General features: G+C 49.4%; 1 protein-coding gene across 2 annotated transcripts in view; it reads right to left on the bottom strand.

Moving 5' to 3' along the window:
* The window catches only part of PTPRE (protein tyrosine phosphatase receptor type E), a gene marked incomplete at its 5' end in the record, with an annotated part of 35,229 nt that extends 14,597 nt beyond the window's left edge, over positions 1–20,632 (bottom strand). The window contains 10 exons of one of the 2 annotated variants that reach the window (XM_084264365.1): positions 2,516–2,676; positions 4,120–4,239; positions 5,604–5,701; positions 6,099–6,135; positions 6,260–6,336; positions 6,856–6,946; positions 12,346–12,482; positions 14,084–14,157; positions 14,416–14,518; positions 20,530–20,632. In XM_084264365.1, the coding sequence (XP_084120491.1) occupies positions 2,516–2,676; positions 4,120–4,239; positions 5,604–5,701; positions 6,099–6,135; positions 6,260–6,336; positions 6,856–6,946; positions 12,346–12,482; positions 14,084–14,157; positions 14,416–14,518; positions 20,530–20,632 (1,001 nt within the window). Of the gene's footprint in view, positions 1–2,515; positions 2,677–4,119; positions 4,240–5,603; positions 5,702–6,098; positions 6,136–6,259; positions 6,337–6,855; positions 6,947–12,345; positions 12,483–14,083; positions 14,158–14,415; positions 14,519–20,529 lie in introns of those variants that run through there. The other variant, XM_084264366.1, reaches the window with a different exon arrangement.
* Positions 20,633–21,143: the final 511 nt, after the last annotated feature.

Here is a 21,143-nt window from a genome sequence, read left to right as displayed (position 1 = left end):
CACAGGCCAGCCCTCAGCAGCCAAGGCTCCCTCCCCTCTCACTTCCTTTCATTCCTATTTCACCTCTGCCACCACAGAGGAGCCCACCTCCAGACCTACAGTCTCAACTCTCATTTTCCAGGGATTTTCCCCCCCTCTTCCTGATGCCTCTTGGAAACCATCATGTGGGCTGCCCATCGCCAGTCTGCGCTTGTCCTTAGGCCTGAGGCTTTCTCCTGAGGGCCACAAAGATGATCAGGGAGCTGGAGCACCTCTGCTATGAAGCCAGGCTGAGAGAGTTGGGCTTGTTCAGCCTGGAGAAAAGGTGGCTCCAGGCTCCATTGTGTCCTACCAACACTTAAAGGGGTCCTACAGGAAGTGGGAAAGGGGCTGCTCACTGGGGAGTGCAGGGACAAGACAAGGGGGAACGGCTTCAGGCTGGGAGAGGGCAGGGTTAGATTAGATGTTAGGAAGAAGGTCTTTATTCTGAGGGGGGGAGGCCTGGCACAGGGTGCCCAGAGAAGCTTGGGCTGCCACTGAATCCCTGGCAAGGTTCAAGGATGGGTTGGATGGGGCCTTGGGCACCCTGGACTGGTGGGGGTGTCCCCACCATGGCAGGGGGTTGGAACTAGATGATCTCTGAGGTCCCTTCCAACCCAAAGCAGTCTGGGATTCAGTGCTCAGTCCTGCGAGCTTTAACCCATTGAACCTCACACTCAGCTTCCTCACTTCTCTCCCCTTTGCAGATACAACCCCTTCTTGCACTTCCTCATTCCCTCTTCGTGCCTCTCCCTTCTTCACCTCTCCTCACTTCAGATCAGTGCTGAATTCAATCCTTCATCTTCCCACTCAAGCTGGTGACTTCACAACCCCCTGGGAGCTCCCTGCTTTTATCCATCCCACTGTCCATTTTCACCCCACACCAGGATGTCCCTTACTCAGCTATTCCTCTCTGCAGCTTTCTGCTCGCCAGAAAAACCATATTCCTGAAAACTTCTGGAAATAAAAAGAACTGGAAGGAAAACCTGGTGTCCCCCTCCCTGCTTTTATCTGCTCTTCCTTGCTTCCAAGTGCTGACTTAGTGCTTTACCAAGTTCCCCCCCGTTCCGACAGAGCAGTGTTTGTTCGGAATGCCTGGGCGACACCCTCACAAAAGCTCACTAAAAATGGGCTCTTACTCACTACTGATGAGTTTCCCTTTCCTTTTTTTTTTTCCTCCACAATTCAATAGTGTCACATCCTGACCCGTGGTGGAAATGAAGTGTCACCTCTCTGGCTCTGTATTTCCAGAGTAGGCCGCAGCAGCGCGCTAGGCCCCGGCGCTGACACACACGGCCGTCACCTCCTTCTGTGGGATCACCCCACTCACATCTCTCCAGGTTTCTAGTAAGATGCTTTATACTTTCCTGTATTTTGCCTCAGCTGATTGAACTGAGGATGGAATTTCCTCTCGGGGCAAAACAAAGCTCAAACCCACCGCGAGCCCCCACAGAAAGGTTTTAAAGGCAAAAACATTGTGGGTTTCTCAAAGGAAAGACTACGTGAGGCAATGGAAAGTCGTCTTTTTAACTCCTTAAGCCTGTCCTGTGTGGCAGCTGGGAGGGAAGGTGAATCCCAGCAAGGCAAGGTCTGGATGGAAACAATGAAGGGGGAAAACAAAGCTGGCTTGGTCAGGACAAACATACTCTTTTTCAACAGTACAGCCTTTGAGGGCTCTTGCAGAGTATTTCTAGTTGTCAGCAACAAATAGATGAGTCTACAACCATTTCCTTTAAAAGAAACCCCAGCAGAACCGAGCTGCTAGTCCTTCTCTTTTAATCCATCCCAACCTCACCGCGAGCATCGCTCTTCAGAAGACACCGCTCGCTCAGCTCGGAGCTCACAGTTGCTATAGAGATCCCAATTATTCTTTTTAAAACTGATTTGGAGTGTGCAGTTTGGTTAATGTAAGATTACAAACAGTTTAGGAGAAGCCTTTACTATAGGAGGAAGTTGGTGTGAGGCTGACTGAGTGGGAGCATGCTCTGGACCATGCTCTGGCTCAGTACACAGTACATTTTTTAAATCGCAGCCTTCAAATGCAAGTCTTTATTCCAAACTTTGGAGGAATTTAAGGGACACCCCAGCAAACTGCAGTTTTACTGTGGGAGACGTGGGGGATGAATTCTCAGCGGAGCATTTAGAGGCAAAGGGCAGAGATTTGTATTACAAGCCTGTTCTTCTGACAAAGGACAAATTTATACCAAACACCGGGCAGGACTCTTGGATGAAAAACAAGCCAAACCAAGGATTTCTGTTGGAATGTGAAAGTAACAGCAAGGAAGGACAGCTCTTTTGAGATTGGTTTTACCCAGGGCTCTCAAAAAACTCCACATATGATTGCCCTTTACATCTATAAACATAAACACATAAGTAAATGTATATGTACACACACAAACTTTGCAGCCTATGACCAGAAGATTCGAATTGAGCCTCAATATGCTACACATACGTGCAAGACCAAGCTATGAGAACAGCTAGAAGAGCACATACATACCTACAGTGAACCACAATTGGTCCAGCATGGGCAGGATTCAACGTTCTGACCTTCTTCAGGAATTTCAGCATCCCAATAGGTGTGAAAGGCACCCCAAAATCAGGCCAGCTCGTGAAGTGAAGCTGCGTAACAAGCCTGGGAGCTTTACAGCCGTCATGAAGCTGCAGGGAACACACAGAGCCTGAGTTTGACATTTTGTGTTTCATGCAAAGATTTATAAACAAGCTGCCGTGGTTATTTATTACTTTAATTAACTGCAAGACTTAGAGCCAGCTCCAGGATTAGTAGTGTACAGCCTAGGTAAAATACAGCCACAGAGTGGAATTACCAGACATTGGTCAAATGCATCTTTGCAGTGAAAATGGGAATAATCCCAGGATTGCAGAGTGAGACTTGCAGTTTTTGTTAATAATGGATCAAATCTTAACTCCTTTTTCACTTCCAAAGTCCTCATGGCACATCTTTCAGCAGCCTCAGACAGAACTCACAAAATTCAGCCTAACTGTTGTGGATCTGCTCTGCTATGAGATGCCAAGGGCCAGCCTTTGCTGGATCACGTCTGCAAAACAGAAGGGCTGCACCTCTAACAGCCAACCACTGCCAGTTTCATGTCCTGCTCCTCATGAATAACAGAGAAGATACTAGAGAAGCAACCACTGCAGAGCCCAGCACCATTTCATCTGCACTCACTAACCACAACCTGTCCTCGAGGTTCGGAAGCGTATCTGTCTGACGAGCTCTGAGTCTGTCTGCCAGGGTCAAGGCTGTGTCTTTCCAACTGGAGAAAGCCAACTGGTTTTGTAACGTTACCTGGTCCCCACCAAATGAATCCATCCCTATTCGGAGGGGTGCTGAGCTCTCCAGGTAGTTCTACACAGCTATACGTGTTCATCACTTCTCACCAGTGTGTAGCAGACACAGTGGTGTTGGGCTGACAGTTGGACTTGATGATCTCAGAGGTCTTTTCAAACCTTAAAGATTCTATGATGCTGTATTGTCTTTGGTCTTCAATCTGAATTAGACGGCTGTTGCATTGCCAATGTTGTGCTTGTAAAGCCCTCCCTTTAAGAGCTGAGGGTCTCTAGCAATTTCCAGCCTCCCATACAAGGCTACACACTGCAGACAGCAGCCAAGGCATCCCACTACCTCTCTTCCCATCTAAAGCATTAACTCATGCAGGAGGCCAAGGGTGCAAGAGGAATCAAGCTGTAACACTGTCTGACACTGGCCATCTAATGTCTATTCTGAGTACATGGACATATCCAAATCGTTCATTTATTTACCCATGCAATTTGTCCCAGGAAAGGGCAAGACTGGCTGCATACTCCCTCCCCAGCAGTCATGAGGAATGACTTTCTGCGGCCCTTGGCTACAGACAAGAAGAAACCAAGTGGAACCTCTTGCAACCCATCAAACTGCAGCGGACGCTGTGCGTGCCGACAAGCAGAGCTCGCTCACCTGACTAGGAGAGGCGCCTCACCTTTCTCAGACTGCAAATACATTTAACTGATTTCCCTCATTTCTTTAAGGCAAATACCTGAGATCTCAATAATTTGCTTTGAAAAAGAAGATGAAGCCCCAGCAAGAGCATTACCGCTCCTTACCGACTGGACGCAGAACTTGCGGATGGTGTAGTCCACCAGGACGATACAGTCTTCCACCGACACCCGGATACTGCCGTAGGTCCAGCACCCCTGGTCAGGCCAGTACTGGTAACATTTTTCCTGTACAAACACATGGGGAGTTTCACACCACTGAGCCTGATGTCACCATCCGTCACTCACAAACTGGGGACCGCAATACAAGGAAGATGTGGGGCTGTTGGAGAGGGGTCAGAGGAGCCATGGAGATGATCAGAGGGCTGGAGCAGCTCCCCTACGAAGAGAGGCTGAGGGAGCTGGGCTGGGTCAGCCTGGAGAAGAGAAGGCTGTGGGGGGACCTTGAAGCTCTGGGTGCATTCAGTGAGACGTGTGAGGCAGTTCTCATCTGGAGTCATCAGGGACATCCCCATCTAACAGGTCAGGCTGCTCGGATTGGGAATGGGGTCATTTTACAGACCCCCTTTGCAAGCAAGGCTGTACTTGCAGTATATAGACACCACTCTTGTGAAGGGACAAGACCAGGAATGCCAGTCCTTGTACTTGTGGGGAGCAGACAGCACAGACATTACCTTTGCTTCACTGTGAAAAACACATAAAATCGGTATGAGGGCCCTTTGTCCCATCAACGTGGCACGTGATGCCTCACAAGTGGTCCTCCATCTCCTTCCCAAAGCCATCTCTTGCTGCTGACCCCTGTGTCCCCACTGGCAGGAGAGGTGCCCTCAGGCAAGGGAAGCCCAGCTCTCAGGCATCACACTGCTCCTGTCTCCTCCCTCACCACGCTCCAACACCCACCATGGAAACGAAGGGGTTTTTCCTCAGGCTTACATTTTTGAGGTCTTATTTATTTCCAATAAGGGTGTAGCATACTCAGGGGGGCAAACTGTCCCTCAGAGGAAGAAAAAATTATTAAAAAGTATTTTGACTATTTCTGATGGTTGTTTCCTTCTTGTTTTAACTCAGCTTGTCAAGTCTGTGAAGCAGCACTGAAGTTAAAAGGTTGTCGTGCGCATCCCGGTGATCAGCCAGTGCCTGGGCAAAGCCTCGTGCAATGGGAGGGGCAAAGGGGGTCAGGGGAAGGAACAGCACCACTCTCACTTGCAGCTGCTTTGCTTTTTAATTCTTTAGGGCATGTGTCAAAGAATTCTGGTACCTCATGCTGGGAAGAACGAGTAGTTTTTATCTTCACCTGTAACCAAACTGGCCCAGGAGCGCAGCCGTGCCGCAGCAGAAACACAGGATGGGATTTGCCTTGGGCTATGGGCTACACAGGACAATATCAGCTGCTGGATTTTTTCCCCCTTTCTTAATCGACACACAGGAATTTGCAGTTTGGAAAGGAAGATACTTTATGAGCAGGAACTCGGATGTGGTAACCAGGACTGGAGGAGGAAGTGGTCAGAAATGTGACCGGCCAGATGCTGAGCGGCCACGGCTGCTTTTGGAGCACAGAGAGACACCCCTGAGCAAACCCAAAAGCTCGTTACCTCTTTTCTCTCTTTCAGGTTGGTCAACATGACAATAACAGCCGACTTCTGCTCCCATATCATCCTCCAGAAATCATTGACTGTCTCTTGCTTCGGTCCTGCAGACAGAACAGAGCTTTGCTCAAGGCACAGCCCAGCACCAACACCCACCCCCTACACGCTGGGTGCCTCCCCCCACCCATGCTCACTACATCCTGCTCAGTTTTTCAATATGCCACCTATTTCCTTAAAAAAAAAATTAAAAATCCTATTTTGTTTTACAGAATCTGCTGTCTCCCTCTCCTGAAATACCATTATTGCTCTGATGCTTTAGGCAAGTCTCTTGCTCAGCACAGCATTGGCCAGCAGTGGGTTTTAATTCCATTACAGTGTAACCTGTAAATCCCACCTCCCATCAGGCCACAATCTGCAGCTGAAAATAACCTCTAAAGCATGCCTTGAATTAAATACATTCAGCCCTAAGATAGACAGAATAGGGAAATGAAAAGAATTTACCTTGTGCTGCTATAAATTTATTCTTATCCTTGTAACCCTATGGAAATAAACACCACAGCAGTTAAAAAAGGGAAATGTCAACCTGTGGTAGCAGAAAATCACTTGTTTAATTCACAGGCAAAGTTGGCAGCTTGGCCAACAGTGGGAAACTCTCAACTTACATCTATATATGATGCATTAATATAGTCTGAAGGTGGGACTCCATCGATTTGGGTCAGAATCACTCTGGAATGGTCATCTGGAAGAAAAAACATTACAAGCACGTTTGCACCTCCGATAGCCTGGAGCACGTAACCTCCTTGCACACAGGAGGCCAAACTAAGCATGCACGTCCCAACCCAGCTCCCTCCTTGTTCTCATCAAGAAACTTTCTCCACAGACTTGTTGCTTTGCTCCCACACCTAAAAATCACTGGGACCACCCCTCTAAAACACTCCAAGTCCAAACTTTGCCTAATTTGATTGCTCAAAACTAATCCAAGGCGCCACAATATCCACTGGACATAAGGGGATTTGTCAGAAGCCTGTGGGAGCTCAGGGTTCAGAGCGTGGCACCTGGGAGAGGCCACAGAGAAGCCTGGAAGATGATGGTCAATACTGGAGACGTGTCACAGCAGGACAGGTTCTGCCCCAACACCACAGGAAGAACATTTATGAGCAGCAAAACTGTACGACTTGACTACTTTCAGCAACGCTACTACAGGTTTGCTCCGTGCTGGAGTGAAGTGTCCGAGTTGAAAGACAAGGGGGTTTCTTACACGGCAGGATGTTAGGGTATCTGTTCTTCTCCCTGTTTTCTTCCTTATTTGCCATTTCAAAGGATCCCTGCACGAATCCTGCTGTCAAGGACTGAAAGACAAAAGGACACCAAAGCCACTGTGTTAGAGAACAGGTAACCATTAAGCAGGCAGGGCCTAGGGGAGACCCACATCCACACGCATCACCTCGCATCCAGCGGCATCGAACGTGTGTTCTTCCTTTTCCCAGCAACTTTCCTTCCTCTATAACAGGAAACCACGTCCTGGCAGACTTTTTTTCACTACAGAGAGCAAGTTCAGCAGGTTTTTTTGGGGAAAAATAAGTGTTTTTCCACCAGAGATGGCAGCTAGAGAGAACTGTTAAAGCCCAGGCTGCTGCTTCAAGCTGCCATCTGCCGCGGTGATTCACAGCGCCGTGACCCAGCCGCACGGATGCTCCAGCGAGCTCGGCTCCCACAGCTACTTTTAGCAGGAACAGTTGGTTTGATAACATAAATAGAGTCTGATTGTTAAATAGCTCCACTGCTACAAATATGAAATCTCAAGCATCTTGTTGAGATCCACAGGTGAGGGCCCAACGCTGACAGAAAGGGAAGGAGAGGAGGGAGAAACGAATCCCAAGGTTTTTAGGCTGGAAGTCACTGTGCAAGCACAAATTCTGCCAGGAATCAGCAAGATGTAGGACTGGGGATAAATTTAGTCAAGCTTAAAAAAAAAAAACCCCAACCCAACAAGACAGTCTTGCAGAGCAATCGAAGCAAAGGAAGGAATGGAGAAGAGGAGGGTGAAGATGGAAACAAGGAGGGGACTGAAGTGGAGCAACTCCACCTCCATGCTGAATCACAGATTCTGTAAGGTTGGAAAAGACCTCTAAAAGCATCAAGTCTAACCGTCTGTCCAACACCACCATGTCAACTAAACCATGTCTTGGAGCACCATGGCTACACGTGTTTTGAACCCTCTCCAGGGATGGTCACTCCGACACCTCTGTGGCAGCCTGCTCCAATGTTTGGCTGCTCTTCCAGTGAAGGAATTTTTCCTACTATCCAACCTAAACCTCCCCTGACACAACTTGAGACTATGTCCTCTTGTTGTATCACTGGTACCTTGGGGGAAAAGATCAACCCCCACCTCACTACACCCTCCTTCCAGGGAGTTGTAGAGAGTGATAAGGTCTCCGCTCAGCCTCCCCTTCTCCAGGCTAAAGAAGCTGCTGAGATGCCACCACAGGGGTCAGGCAGATGAGCTCAGGCTGTGGTGGGGACCCTAGGGCAAGGGGAACATCAGGAAAAGGCACCATTCCATCAAGAGCCACGGCATGAGGTTCCTGCCCTGTGCTTTTAGCCAGGAACAGTGTAAGTGAGAATCCAGTTTCACAAATTTCCTTTATCAAACTCCTAAAGCCCAGTGTTGGCACGTTGGATCCCACCGGGGTAAAGCCCCAGCGGTTTGGGACCACACAACTGCCTCCTCCCACCCTTCTCCTCCCTCCCACCTCCCACTGCCCAGTCTGAATCACGAAGGGAAATAACAGTCAGCAGCTCTGAGTGTAAAACAGCTACCCCTGCCCAGCCTGGCCAAGAGCAGGGCTTGGAATTTCCCCCTAAACCCAGCAATCTGTGTGTTCTCAGGGTGAGGTTGGGTAAAAGGGGGTGCGGGGAGGGAGGACTCCTCCTCCACCACAGAGGAAATGGCAACATGCATTTGTGGGTTGTTTTGTTTTTGTTTGGGTGTTTTTTTTAATATCACTTCAACTTGTGAAAGAAAAGAGAAGGTTAAATGAAAAGAGAGCTGCTGGTAGCAAAGGGCTTCATTCCTCACATGAATGGAGACGGTGGTTTTGCTAATTAAAAATACATTTACAGTTTAGAAGACACAGAAACTTAATTTATGTTGTGCATGAGAAGAAGTAATTAGCACTTCAAACATGATTTCTTCAAATTTCAAGTCAGGCAGCAAATTCACAGAATCACCAGGCTAGAAAAGACCTTTAAGATCATCATGTCCAACCATTCCTGTCCTGTGCTAAACCAGATCCCTGAGCACCTCATCTCCCCTCTGTTAAACACACCCAGGGGTGGGGACTCAGCCCCTCCTTGGGCAGCCAGTGCCACAGCCCCACAACTCTTTCAGTAAAAAGTTTCCCACTAAAGAGTCACAGAGTTCTGTGTAGAGGAGGCTATGAAGGTGATTAAGGGTCTGGAGCATCTTCCCCTGTGAGGAAAGGCTGAGTGAGCTGGGGCTGTTCAGCCTGGAGAAAAGAAGACTAAAGGGGGGACCTTATTAATGTTTATCAATATCTTAAGTATGGGATGCAGGGGGAAATGGGCAGCCCCTTCTCAGTGTCTGTGGGGACAGGACAAGGCGCGATGGCTGCAAGTTGGAGCACAGGGAGTTCCACACCAATATGCAGAAGAACTTCTTCCCGGTGAGGGTGAGGGAGCCCTGGGACAGGCTGCCCAGGGGGTGTGGAGTCTCCTTCTCTGGAGAGATTCCAGACCTGTCTGGACACCGACCTGTGTGCCCTGTCCTAGGGACCCTGCTTGGGCAGGGGGTTGGACCCCATGGGCTCTGGAGGTCCCTTCCAACCCCTGTGATTCTGGGATCTGTGGTCCTCTCTGGCAAAGCCATCCCTCCATTCCCTGCTCCCAACTCCTGAAAGGCCCTGACACCTCCCCAGAAACCTTCGACCACTCGAAGAGGGTTTGTGAACCCTGGGTGCAAGGACACAGCCCGTTTCGCTGCTCCCACCCATCTTCAGAGGGGAGGATGTGATTCATCAGGGATGAGCTTCATCACATCCTCTCCATAACCCCACAAAATCACGAGGAGCTGATGAGTCCCGGTGGCACTGGGTCATCTGCTCCCCCCACCCCATCCCCACCCTGCACAGGAGTCCTACAATCTCTCTGAAGCTCCTAGAAGACTCAACCTACCCCAGCATCAACACATCTTCTCCTTCTATTTTTTCTTTTCCCATGGAATGAGCCAGAATGAGCCTTTTAATCAAGTCAAAATTAAAATTTCAAAATCAAATCCTTCCAGGAAGCTTTTTAGACCTTAATCTGAAAACCCAGGCAGTATCACAGACTTCAAACATCCAGCTCCTCTTGCATTACAGGTGATAAGCAGAGGTAGAACTGATTTGCAAGGACCATACAGAAAAGAGGGTTGGGGTTTTTTAGTGGGTTTTTATGTTTTTATGTTTTCTTTACTTCTTTCCTGTAGAGAAAGTAGATGCTCTGCCCAGTGCAGGAGGAGATGCTGCTATTTTGGTTAGTGCATGAGTACAGCAATAGCAAGGCACATCTCTGGGGTAGTTTAGGCTTTAAGGAGAAATCAAAGTATCAAAGAACACTGTTAATCACATCTAGGAGAGCTGTCTTCAAAAATTTACCAAAATGCCCTTTTAAGCCTAAATCTGTTTCAATTTCACAGTGGAGCCCCTGTATCTGCATCCTGGAGATGCAGGATTTGGCAGTGACAGCTGCAAGGGGCAGGTATGGACCTAACCTCAGCTGGTGGGAGGGTGGAGCTGAGCGCTGGGGGATGCTCTGAGGGTGAGGTTGTCACACCAACGTCTTTGTGCCCAAGGGTCCTGATATCTCAACCCCTTTTCCTCCCTGTGCTGCCCTAACAGAGTTCTGTTTGCCACCTTTCCTGGTTTAGGCTCCAATACCCATCACTCCCATTTCCAGCTGCCTCTCACCCTTCCTTTCTCTTCCTATCAGCTCGTATATCCATGTGAACAGGATATGAAGTAGGGGAAAAAACCCTCACCCCACATCCAGCATCCAGCAGACTTTATATACCCCCCCTCACAAACTGGGGCCTCATGGGGACCAGCCCCCAGCTTCCAGACTCGGTGCCTGTGTGTGGATGGACACGCTCATGGCACAGGGCAGAAAACCATCAGTGCAAAGAGGGTTTTCAAAATAAAACTCCTAAATTCCTCCCCAAATTTGGCCCTAACTGTGGAATGGAATTGATCAGGAGAGGCAAAATCCACAAGCTCACATCTTGTCAGATGAGTTTTCACATTCAGTTAGTAGGCTTGGATAAATACCTCCCCAGTGTTCCCTGGCTGCTAAGGCAAGGAAATGATGTGTTTTAAACACATCCCCAAACAAACTGCAGATATAAATACACCACCAATTAAGAAGGTAACTTCACAGACTGCCTAATCAAGGCATGCATGGGCTTTCACAACTCCCTAAGCGACATTTAAGCTACTGCTTTGTGCAACTTCCTTCTGCTGCTAAGGGAAGTGAAGAGAAATAATAAAAACTATGGAAAAGGACCCCACCACCACCAAACACAGACCTGTCAGAGGAGGCTGGTTGCACCAGGTTTCTCCATAGAAACCAGCTCTGCAGCAGCTCACCACAGACCCTGGTTAAGCCTCGTCTATCTGACCACAAGTGACTAAAGTTCAGCTTATAGGAGGGGGGAAAAAAAAAAGAAGAGTAAATGAAATCTCCTTTCTGAGCAAGGAAATGCTTTCAAAGAAAAGCCCTTTGAGTTGAGATGCTTCACAGAAGTAGATCTGCCAGGGCACAGGGTGCTGCAAACAGGGAAGTGACGGGATGATAACAGAGAGCACAAGGTCAAACTGCCCTCAGAAAAATAAGAGAAAGGTCTAACGACACCAGGACAATGTTAGAGGCCATGCTGCCTTCTCTGAGCACCTCCTGTAGAGGTGAAACACCCAGTGTCCCAAAAACCCCTCTGTAACCACCAAGAAAATCAGTGGTTAAGGGATTCATGTTCAATTTTCCTCTCAATCAGCTTCCAGGCAAACACTAAAGGCCTGCTCTTACCTCCCCTGTGAAGAGAGGCTGAGGGAGCTGGGCTGGGTCAGCCTGGAGAAGAGAAGGCTGTGGGGGGACCTCACTGCAGCCTCCCAGTCCCTGAAGGGAGCAGAGGAACAGGAGGGGAATCAGCTTGTTAAAGGGCAGAGACTGGCAGGACAAGGGGGATGGAGTGAAGCTGAAGGAGAGAAGGTTTAGATGAGATATTAGGGGGAAGTTCTTTGCAGAGAGAGTGGTGAGGGGCTGGAAGGGGCTGCCCAGAGAGGGGGTGGGTGCCCCATCCCTGGGGGTGTCCAAGGCCAGGTTGGCTGGGGCCCTGGGCAACCTTGTGTAGCTCCAGGCCTGGAGGTTGGTGTCCCTGCCTGTGGCAGGGGGTTGGAGCTCTGGGACCCTTGGTGTCCCTTCCAACCCAGACCAGTCTGGGATTCCATGATTCTTCAAACCTCAGGCAGCATCAAACAACAGACACCTATCACTGATCTGGCATCGCCCTGTCCCAGAGCAGGTAACGCTGCAAAGGGCGACCACACACGTCTGAGCAGCAGCAGCTCCCTCAAGGGCCGACGCTCTGAGACACCAGCACCAGACACTTTTACACCAACCCTTAGTGTCTGCACATCTTTTGACTTGGCCCCCCTCACCCTTTTTGCCACGCAGGCTGCACACAGGAGGGACTTACATTGAACTCCTCTCGGAACAGCTTCCCTTCGTCCGCCGATCGCATCCGGATTTCCTCTTCAAGATTTTCTACTGGAATAGGGAAATACTTCTTTGGGCCTGAGGGAGACCTGCTGAGCAGCATCACCCGTTGCTGGTCTGTCAGTACAAGGAAAGTACCTGTTAAAGGCATGGCCAGAGCAACAGCTAGCAAGCTATTTCCCACTACAAATTAATTTCTATGCCAAAGCATACTGCTCTCATGGGACTTCAGTTGGTGAAAAAGATTATTTAAATGAAATGGAAAAAAAACCCACCCAACTGAAACCACAAGTCAGGCAGCTGCTTTGAGAACATCATAAATTCAAGTAGAGCCACTGCTGGTATAATGAATGGGGTTTGTATTGCCACCAGAGTAAAATGCCATGAAGTTTTGTTTAGACAAAGAGATTCCTTCTCAGGATGAAGACTGTACTAACCCAGGGCTGCTGCTAGAGCATTTAACTTGTGAAGGGAAATACTACTACTAATAATAATAATATCCACCTGCAACTTGTCAGACAACAGCAACTCTGCACCCAGACAAGTGGTTGCTGCTGGTCTCAGTTACCCCAGATCGCCCCAGCATCAGCCCGGTTTGGTACAGGGGGTGCTGCGAGTGCTCCTCACCACCTAGACCCCCACATCAGGAAATAAAGCCCCAGGACACCTTCCCCTGCCACCTTCACAGCCCCTCAGGAGCACATCCTGGGGATGGAGAGGAGCATCCCCACGGGCTGCCCACCAGGACGGCTGGGAGGATCAGAGGGAAGATGAGTTTCATTTACCCCCCCGGGCAAACAGCAAGGCAGACCACTTCCCCACACAGGGCCAGCAATGGGGCAACTCCCACTTGCAAACTAAAAAACTGGTGGCTGCACAGACCATTCATCTCCCCAGGGCACTACCCAGGGCCCGGGGATCTCCAGGCCCTGCTGGGGGGGGTTCCTGTGCACAGGCCCCAAACAGGAAGCCCAGGGCTCTATTTAGAGGTTTGACTTTCTCTCTGACTGCCAGGGTGTCTGTTAACCCTCTGCAGCTCACACGTAGCGGGGTGGAACTGGCAGGGACCGGCAGCTCCTTTCAGCTTTAGGCTTCTCTCTGTGTCATGGGTAAAATGAACGGCTCCTCTGGGTTTGCAGGGTTTGAACCAGCCCCACAGGCAGCCACCCCCCCACCCAAAGAGCCTCCTCTCTAGCAGGCATGAACCCAGCACACTGAGAGCCAGCAGAACACATCTGTGGGGCCTGAGAGGGTTTCACTTCAGTGCTGTGGGCTCCCAACACTGCCCCAGTCTCACCCCCCTGCTTGTTTCTGTTGATGTTGAGGAACCAGCCCATAATTTCACAAATCCTTCAGGACATTTTTCTCCCCTTTTTAAAAGGAATAAGACAATTCTTTCCCTAAACACAGAGGCTGCAGTGCCAGAAACCTGTCTCTCAGCTGGGATCCTAATAAAGCACAAAGAGCAGGAGAAACACGTACAAACATCTGCTGTATCCCAACTTAAAGGGACAATTATTGAAGACCAAGCCCCAAATTAAGATCATCCACACGTGTAGTTAAACACAGACCCCTATCCATTCTTTTCCAAACTGTTTTCCCTTCAATAACAATCCTGTGGTTTGTATTAGAAGTTAAAAGCTAAGATAGCTGAATGAAGGAGCCTGTGCACACACAAACAGATCTCACACCAGCAAGGACAGCAACTCTCTCCATACCTTGTTCTTCTAAGATCCCATTCGGCATCTTCTTGTCCCCAGAGTTCACAACAGCTTTCCTGTGTCTTCTGAACCTGAAATACACCCAACCCAGTCAATCCCAGTAACCAAGTGGAAAGGGAGCCGAGCCTGTTCCCAAGCTGATCTTTACCAACCATGTAATCCTGGAGAAGCTCTTTCTGTTCATCCTGGCAGGGAGAGCCACCACCCCACCGCCGCACCCTCCTCTGTGCTGTGATGGAGGCTGCTGCCTCCCCATAAGGGCTCGTTTCATTTCCTTATTAGATCATATCGAAACAAGACTCAGCTCAAGAGCTCCACTCAGACCCTACCTGAAGCAATAGCCAGCCAACAGAATCAAAACGATGAAGACCAGGAGGAGAATCAGCATGGAAGTCAGGAAGTCCTTGTGGAACTTGTTCTCCTCTGTCGAGTCTGTGGGTTGAACACAGCAAAGGTGAAGCTTTAGAGACAGGGGCTGTCTGCCCTGGGGTATCAGGGCTCTGTGGTTTCAGGCTGCTGGTACTTACCAAGAGCACCACAAATTATTTAATAATAGATACAAAGCTGAAATGGAAAGTTCTTTTTTTTTTTTTCCCCTCTTTTTACAGATTCCTGGAATGGTGGGGGTTGGTAGGAACCTCTGGAGATCACCCAGTCTCACCCCCTGCTCAAGCAGGGTCACCTACAGCAGGGTGCACAGGATCTCATCCAGGAGGGTTTGGGATCTCTCCAGAGAAGGAGACTCCCCAGGCTCTCTGGGCAGCCTGGCCCAGGGCTCAGACACCTCAAACTTTCTTCTCATATTGAGATGGACCTTCCTGTGATCCAGCCTGTGCCCACTGCCCCTTGTCCTGTCACTGGGCACCCCTGAGAGAAGTCTCATCCCTTCCTCCAGACACCCACCCTTTAGATACTTGTAAGCACTGATGAGATCCCCTCTCAGTCTGATCCAGGCTAAACTGCCCCAGCTCTCTCTGCCCTTCCTTACACCAGAGATGCTCCAGGCCCCTCATCATCCTCATGGCCCACCCTGGACTCTCTCCAGTAGTTCCCTGTCTTGAGCTGGGGAGCCCAGCACTGGACACACAACTCCAGCTGTGGCCTCAGCAAGGCAGAGCAGAGCAGGAAAGGAACCCCTCTCAGTGACCCCCAGAAGAAGCTGTTCCATCACCTTTCCAGGGATGGGGAGCCTGACTGGCCTGTAATTTCCTGGATCCTCCCTTCCTGCTCTTTTTAAAGACCAGAGTGACACTGGTTTTTTCCCCCCCTTCAAAATCACAACCCAACTACCTGCTGCTGAGAACATCAAGGATAATTTCTGGAGTCTGGTCAAGCAAGGAATTTACTTGTAGTTAGAGTGAGTTTAACAGGTACAAGGTATTGAGCTAAATTTGAAGCCCTTTGACAAGGTTTGCTGCTGTCCTCTGATGCTCCTCAGCTGTTTCTCAGCCAGACAGAGATCACAGAATCACAGCACTGTAGGGTTGGAAGGGACCCCTAGAGCCCATGGGGTCCAACCCCCTGCCCAAGCAGGGTCCCTAGGACAGGTCAGGGCTGGAATCTCTCCAGAGAAGGAGACTCCACACCCCCTGGGCAGCCTGTCCCAGGGCTCCCTCACCCTCACTGGGAAGAAGTTCTTCCCCAGATTGGGGGGGAACTCCCTGTGCTCCAACTTGAGCCCATCGCCCCTTGTCCTGTCCCCACAGACCACTGAAAAGAAACTTCTGGACCCAAGAAAGTCTCTTTGTGCAGATTTGATGGACTCCAGGGTTAAAGTCTTCAAACACACCTCATTTACCACCAGCTGCACTTGGCTGCAAAGCCCCTGAGCAGGAGGGAGGGGGAGGGCAGGAGGAGACACCACGAGCTGCAGCAGCTTCCATGGCTCATAGGATGTATAAAACACACCTTATATTATATAATTGTGTAAGAACCAGTTAGAATTATGACACATTTCACATTTCAATAGATAAGACATCGAAACCATTAAAAACCCAACAGGTTTTGTTTAAGCAGGAACAACTCTCAGCTGCATGTAACAGTCAGAACAGCACATTCCAGCAATCCTCCTGACACCTCCTGCCTCCACACCCTCCCCTAAATTCTCCCTTTCCCCTTGCTTTTACTAAAGCCTTTTTGAGGAGACCTTGCCACAAGCCTCACCATAAAGACATGGGATTATGGTACAGGAGGATGGAAAACCTACAGTGTTCTGGGAAAGGGCTCATCCATACAAACTGTGCTGAAAGGATCCCTGCAAAACCATTGGAGGGTTGGTTTGCACCTTGGGAGCAGCTGGGAACCCTCTGGATGCTCAAACAGGGTATTTAAACCTCCCTGAGGGGTGTAGGGGCATGAGGAACATGCAAGGGAAGTAGGTATCTCAAGTCAACATGATAGTAGAAAGAAAGGGATGGCAATAAAATGCATGGAAGGTGACATTTAAGTGGTATATAGTGATAAAGTGACAGGCATGACAACACTGTAATCAGAAACCATCACTTGGCAAGGTTACAGAAAAAAGTCACAGTTGGAAGGGAGTGTCTGGATGAAGGTGCAGCAGCCAGAAACAGCTGAGCAGTTCCTGTGTGGGATGGAGCAGCACAGCACTCACACAGAAACCACGATGCACCAAAGGAACACACACCAAAACTACACAGAAATATCTGCCCCTCGCAGGCAAAGAGGAGCTTGAGGGGGTTTGTGCTGGTTCTCAGCATCAGCTGTGTCCAGACCCATGAGACAACAGGAGAAAAACAACAAGTTGAGTCACAGGGGCATTAAAATTTCCCTCAGTTTGTTACACAACCCAGATTTCCCCATCTCTTCCTTTCAGAAGAACTGAAGTAGATCACACCACCTTTTTGGGGTGTCTTGGGAAAGGGATTCCTGGAAAAAGCACAGAAAACCTCCAATCCCACCCAAGAGAAGAGAAATACAACCTCCTGCCAAGACTACCATCTACAACTCTTTAATCAAGGACAGTTCAAGGACTGGGGCAATGCTCTGCTTTGAGACCTGAGAATCCCAGACTGGTCTGGGTTGGAAGGGACCCCAAGGGTCACAGAGCTCCAACCCCCTGCCACAGGCAGGGACACCAACCTCCAGGCCTGGAGCTACACAAGGTTGCCCAGGGCCCCAGCCAACCTGGCTTTGAACACCCCCAGGGATGGGGCACCCACCCCCTCTCTGGGCAGCCCCTTCCAGCCCCTCACCACTCTCTCTGCAAAGAACTTCCCCCTGATATCTCATCTCCCCCTTCCCTCCTCCAGCTTCACTCTATCCCCTTGTCCTGCCAGTCTCTGCCCTTTAACAAGCTGATTCCCCTCCTGTTCCTCTGCTCCCTTCAGGGACTGGGAGGCTGCAGTGAGGTCCCCCCACAGCCTTCTCTTCTCCAGGCTGACCCAGCCCAGCTCCCTCAGCCTCTCTCCGTAGGGGAGCTGCTCCAGCCCTCTGAGCATCTTCGTGGCCCTCAAGATCTCACCTCTCCTCCTCCCATTTCACAAGGAAATGGGGCCAAACCCCACAAACCAACCCTTCTTCCTTGAACTTGGCCATGTCTGTCTTCAAAGCCCTGCAGTGGCACGCCAGTGGCTTCATCTCTGCAGAGCCTGTGAGGCACAGTGTGGTTTGAGAGAGTTTCTTCTGTTAACTGCATTTCCTTCAGTTAAACTGGTAATTTTATAGATGTAGCCCAAAAATCATAAAGGAAAGTTACAACTGGGTTTCAGCCCTCGTAGATTCAGAGGCTGAAAGACCTTTGGCCAACATAACCATCCAGATATCAAGTGGGATTTTAAGTGGAGAATGAAAGACAGACCTGAAACACTTCTTTAATCAGTGCTGCTTCAAAACCTGACTACTGAACCTATGATTAAATGCAGGCAGCAGAGGCAGATCTCCTCCTCAGCAAACCTCTAGCACAGCCACTGCCAGGAGAATTCCCCTCCTGCTCCAACCCAGAGTGACCTGTGGTCCAAACCCCCAGGGTTTTGCTCACAGCCACACGAAAAAGATCACACTCCCCAAGGGTGTTTTTCAGAAATACAATGAAATAGAGACTTTCATCTTGACAGGAGAGCTGCATTATTGCTGGAGGGGGGGTGGGGGTGGTGGCAAACCCTCGTGCTTTCCCTGCCACCCACCCAGGCTGACTCATGGGGTTCTCACCAGCTCCATTCCCTGCCATCTGAAGGGCTCTTTTTGGAAACCTCTCACCATTTCCTTCAGGGCTGTGATTTTCCTCTTTCCATACGTGTCAGAAACAAAACCACCCACCAGAAGAGAAAGAAAAAGAGAACTAACAGCATTGTCTGCAAACTTTGTTCTTCTTGAGCCTTGGGGCAGTTCCTTTGCCTGAGGGATCTCATGAATAGAGTGGGGCTAAAGCACTTTTCTCTCCCAGCCTGCACTAGATTAGCAAGTTGGGCACCTGAAGTTACTCCAGTGCTTGGCAAACAGACAAGATCTTGTTTATCTGAGTGCAGGTGAAATCCCACAATAGGAGCTGCTTATTCATAGGTCTGAACTTCAAAGCACAGAGAACTCACCCCTCTACCCCTCCAAAGCTAAAAGCAAAGGGCTCCCACCTGTTGTTGGGGTGAGATTCCTGGTGTGTTTCCAGGGAGCATCCTTTATCTCTGCTGCCCCTTCAGCAGATCCACCAATGCCCTTTAACAGTGCTCAGTCAAACCTGACCACAGAGGGTTCAGGGCAGCATCCTGTGTCCCTGCTTTGGGTCAGAACTGTTGTTTCAACCTGCAGCCCTGCAAAGGACCCCAACATGCCCTCCAACTTCTATCCTACACAGAATCACCAGGTTGGAAAAGCCCTTTAAGATCATCCAGTCCAACTGTTCCTGTCCTGTGCTGACCCAGCTCCCTGAGCACCTCACCACGAGTACTTAAATTCCCCACGATGTTGAACTGAGCTCTGGAGATGGCTGGTTACCTACAGAGAAACTCCATTTCTTACTGATTTTATTCAAATTCTGGGAAATGACACAAAAACAAGTTACTTCCCTTTCCCAATTCCCATATTCTTACAGATTCAGACCAATGGGTAAGTTGCTCTTCTCCTGGTCCAGGTGCCAGACAGGAAGCAGGGCACTGACAACAGACTGACAGTGCTTCAGCAGAGCTGTTTAGCAGCAAGTTTGTACCTAGGTGCACCTTTATTTTATATTAGCTATTTATTTTGAAAGCCATAAGCTAAAGAACACAAAGACTGTCATTGCTAATGGCAGAGCCCCTTGCTCTCCTAACCCTCCACTTCCCCTGTGGAAGCAAATTCCTCAAGGATTTGGTGGAAAGCAAATGCCAAACACCCAAATTCCTACAGCCAAGGACCAAAAGCAAGTGGCCACCAGCCATGCCTGGCATTTGACTCCTCCCCAGCTCTGCTTCCCTGCAGGTGTAAGGTTCACAGGCAGAGTAAAAGCAAACTCCCCACCCAGAGAGACATCCTCCTGTTGACTGGGTGTCAACGAATCACATGGAAACTTATCAAGACTCCACCACACTCTTTATACTGAACATCATCAGCTTCATTTCCCTTCAACCAGCTTGGCAGAGCAGCTATCCCTGCCAAGATCTCCCTCTGATGTAAGCAGTCATGATGTCATGCCCTGCCACCACCCAAACAATGGAACACCACCCCACTGACACCACCCACCAGCACAGAGATTTGGAAGACAGACAGTGAGGTTTATGAAGGATAAGGACAATGTGCAACTGAAATAGATCATCTCATCACAGAACCTAACAGTAAACTCAGTATCTCAAGCTAAGAAACCCCAACAAACCCTTGTTTGACTTGACCTACCCCCTCACCAGGAAGGGAAGGGGTTAGGAGGGAGTTGTAGGAAGGCCTGAAGCAAGAGGCAGAAAATCTGAAAGCAGGAATGAGGAGGAATAAAAGCTGCTGTGGCACACTGGTGAGGAGCAGAAGATTCCTCCCAGGTCTTTGAGAAAGGTTTTTCTGATTTTCAGCTGAGCTAACCTTATTCTGGACCCCTGAACTATTACCCATCTCCTCAAGTCTGCCTCAGATAGCTCTTTTCATTAGAAAGCACAGAATTCTGGTTCTTCATGACCTTTAAATACATTCACCCTGTTGTCCAACCAGTAACTCTTTGATATTATCTGTGTCCAGGTCCCATCCCACTGCAGATCCCCAGTGACAGCTCCTGGCACGTGGAGAGCTCACAGCCCAGGCAGGTGGAGACACCCAGAGCTTCTTCCCCTCTCCCAGAGCCACCCATTTCCCATAGATGGGAAAGAGAAAGTAAAAGCCACAGCCCCAGTCACATGGAGATCAAACACAGAGGTCACCAGCAAGATTAGAGGCACGTTAATGGTGTCAAAGTCCAGGAAAAACACCCAGGGCTCAGCAGTTCCTCTCCACACCCACTCCCAGACCCGTAAGTGACGTGAGGTCCTTACTTGTTGTTGTTGTTGGCTTTGGCAGTTCAGTTCCATTGGGGGGTAGAGCATCCACAAAGAGAAAGCTACCACTGAGCAGCAGGAGCAGGTGGGAATGTTCCATCCTGGCCCTGAAAGAAAAGGAAAGCAAAGGACACATCTTCAGGCTGTTGGGTTTTATCTCATGTCAGAAGGAAAAAAAAAAAACAAGCCCAATGTTTGTGGTAGATGATGAAGAGGTTTTACAACTTATTTTATGGTCTCCTATTGCCTGCTCATTTCACTGTTGGTCCTGATGCAGGGGAGAAGGAAACACACTGGTTGTGTGCAGGAGGAATCCATCAAGCTCATTTTAAATCCAAGAACAGGAAGATGCTGACAGAAATCAGGCCAGAGAAGCTGCTCAGCATCAGTAAAATGGAGCAGCTGAGGACAAGGGGGCAAGGAATCTGAGAGTCATTTTGATATGTGAGAAGAAAACCCATGAGGAGCAGTGTCTGAACTGGGATCTTGAGAATAAATGTCAATCAGAAACTGGGCACTGGTTTCTGGTGCCCAACAGATCGTTATGCTTCCTGCAAAGCACAAGGAGATCCCACCAGTAAGCAGGTGGGCTCTTACCACTGAGCAGCCCA

Source organism: Gallinula chloropus, assembly GCF_964237585.1.
Source record: "Gallinula chloropus genome assembly, chromosome: 5".
Lineage (NCBI taxonomy): Eukaryota > Metazoa > Chordata > Aves > Gruiformes > Rallidae > Gallinula > Gallinula chloropus.
Note: the sequence above shows the minus strand (reverse complement) of the source record. Positions and strands in the feature narration are given on the sequence as shown.